The sequence below is a fragment of the Carlito syrichta genome, unplaced genomic scaffold, assembly GCF_000164805.1.
Source record: "Carlito syrichta isolate Samal-C Ts95f unplaced genomic scaffold, Tarsius_syrichta-2.0.1 Scaffold315797, whole genome shotgun sequence".
Lineage (NCBI taxonomy): Eukaryota > Metazoa > Chordata > Mammalia > Primates > Tarsiidae > Carlito > Carlito syrichta.
The window spans coordinates 161,790-164,224 of record NW_007259893.1 but is presented as its reverse complement, the minus strand read 5'-3'; the positions used below and the strand labels follow the sequence as shown (position 1 = coordinate 164,224).

General features: G+C 48.6%; 1 protein-coding gene across 1 annotated transcript in view; it reads right to left on the bottom strand.

The window, feature by feature from the left end:
- The window catches only part of NEK11 (NIMA related kinase 11), a 49,991-nt gene that overhangs the window by 8,268 nt on the left and 39,288 nt on the right, over nt 1-2,435 (bottom strand). The window contains exon 2 of the mRNA XM_021706561.1: nt 839-1,004. Coding sequence (XP_021562236.1) covers nt 839-1,004 — 166 coding nt within the window. The remainder of the gene's footprint in view (nt 1-838; nt 1,005-2,435) is intronic.

Below are 2,435 nucleotides of genomic sequence, written 5' to 3'. Positions count from 1 at the left end.
GGGCCCGCGTCTCCCTCGTGCGTCTGGCCGGCCTGGCTCCCAGGACGTTCTGGGAGACACTCCTTCTCCTGAGTTAGAGGCCCACTCTGTCACCCAGGCTGCAGGGCAGCGGCCGCTCCGGCGACCCGTCCGCTCAGCCTTCCAGGTGGCCCGAACTACGCGCCGCTGCCGCCCGGCCGATTTTGGTCCCCCAAGTTGCCCGGGCGGGTCTCCAACCCGCGGGCGCAGGCAGCCTCTCAGCCTGGCCTGCAAAGTGCTGGGACTACAGGCTGAGCCGCGCACAGGCCGGGAGATCCTTTCTGGGCGGCGTCATCCCTGCATCACACCCACCCCACGTGGGGCTCAGCCAGAGGCACAGGGTGACTGGGAGGGGACAGAGAGGGTCTGGGAACACTGCCAACACCTGAAGCCATCCACCACAAAGTGACAGACATGAGAGGATTCCTGTGCGGAAAACGAACCCCAGAGGTAGCACCCAAGACCAGGAGCTGCCCCTGGACTCTGCCCAGGCCTCTGCCAAGGCCTTCGCATGTCCACTGAGCCCTGAACCATGGCAGGAGATTTGTCCCTTCCCCACTGAACGTGGTTGGAACACTTTTCTGCAGCAACTCCTCCTTCAAACCCACTCATTTATCCTGAATTTACCAAAAGGGAGGGACCCTTTCTTAGAAACCAGGCTTTGCAGTTACCTGCAGATAATCATTGTTAGCTGCAAGACATGAGTGTTTACAGTTGGACTTGTGGTTTGATAGTTGCACTTCTGAGATATCTCTTTACAGAAGGCTTTTCACCATGCAACAAACTTTTATTAAGACTTCCTAGAGAGAAGGAGGCTCACCTCACAGTACTCCGTGATAATGCAGAAATTATCTTGCTCTACGAAGCTTGCATGGAACTTGACAATGGCCGGGTGGTCCAGCTTGGAGAGGAGTTGGGCTTCCAAATTGGCCTGTACAGTCTCGTTGGGGTTCAGTTCTCCAACAGAGATTTCCTTCAGAACCTTCCTGCAGCCAAAACACAAATGGTGAAAGTACATTTAGAGCTCAAAAACACATTGCACAAAGAAGACTGGGTGGTACACAGCCACCGAATCGTGGCCAGACGGGGACCTGCTCGTGCCCGGTGCTGCCGGTTCAGTGCCGTGTCCTTGGGACCTTGGGCCTAATTTCAAGCAAGGCCTCTGACTTTCACACCCAGGCACTGTGTGTTCCGTGGAGCAGACATGCAGCCAATACTGAGCAGCACTGCCGCCTCTAGAGGTTTCCACTTCTTTCAGTCTCTTATGGTGTCTGTTTCTGTCTCCTTTCGATTGCGGTGTATTTGTTCTCTTGATCTCTCTTCCTGTGTTTCTGCTTTTCCATTTTTCTCTCTCTGTTCCTATCTTAGTGTTCAGGTATCTTCCTGTCTCTCTCTCTCTCTCTCTCTCTCTCTCTCTATATATATATATATATATATAGATAGATAGATATATGCGCTACATATATATACATATATATACATATATATACATATATATGTATATACATGTATACATATATACACATATATACATATATATATACATATATATGTATATATGTATATATATATATATATATATACATCGCACAAAATCTTATCTACGAATCCCTCTAAATGCACACACCCACTCCATCACTGTCTCCCCGTGTGTCTTATTCTCTCTCTGTGCACGTCTTTCCTTCTCTCTTTGTCTCTGCCTCTTTCTGTCTCTCTCTCTTCTGTGTGTATATTTATATGCGTTTATACACACACAGGCATGCTTCTGTCACTCTGACCTCAGCTCTAAAATTTTCCAAATCCATTAATTTAATATCAATAGGATCAGTATCTATTTTTTTAAAATGTATTTAGCTTTTGTTGTTTTTATTAGCCAGAGTCTCACTCTGTCTGTCGCCCAGGCTGGAGTGCAATGGCAGGCTCACAGCCACCGCAGCCTTGACCAGCTGGGTTCAGGCAATTCTTCCACCTTAGCCTTCCAAGTAGCTGGAACCACAAGCGTACATCACCATACCCAGCTAATTTTTTGATTTATTGTAGAGACAAGGTCTTGCCAAGTTGCCCAGCTGGTCTTAAAACCCTGGACTCAGGCAAACCTCTTGCCTCGGCCTCCCAAAGTGCTGGGATTACAGGCGTGAGCCACTGCGCCCAGCTATTCATTTTCTTTTTAAAACTATCCTTGGAACATCACACTTTATTGCTCTTTAGGAGAAAACCATAACTAAAAACACTGATAGAGATATTTAGGGTCTCTAGCTTGTATAAATGGAGGAAGAGCTCCTCAAATCCTCAAGTCATTGTTTAAGAATCGTGATCTCGCCGGGCTTGGTGGCTCAGCCTGTAATCCTGCGCCTTTGGGAAGCTGAGGTGAGTGGATTGCCTGAGCCCACGGGTTCGAGACCCACCTGGGCAACTTG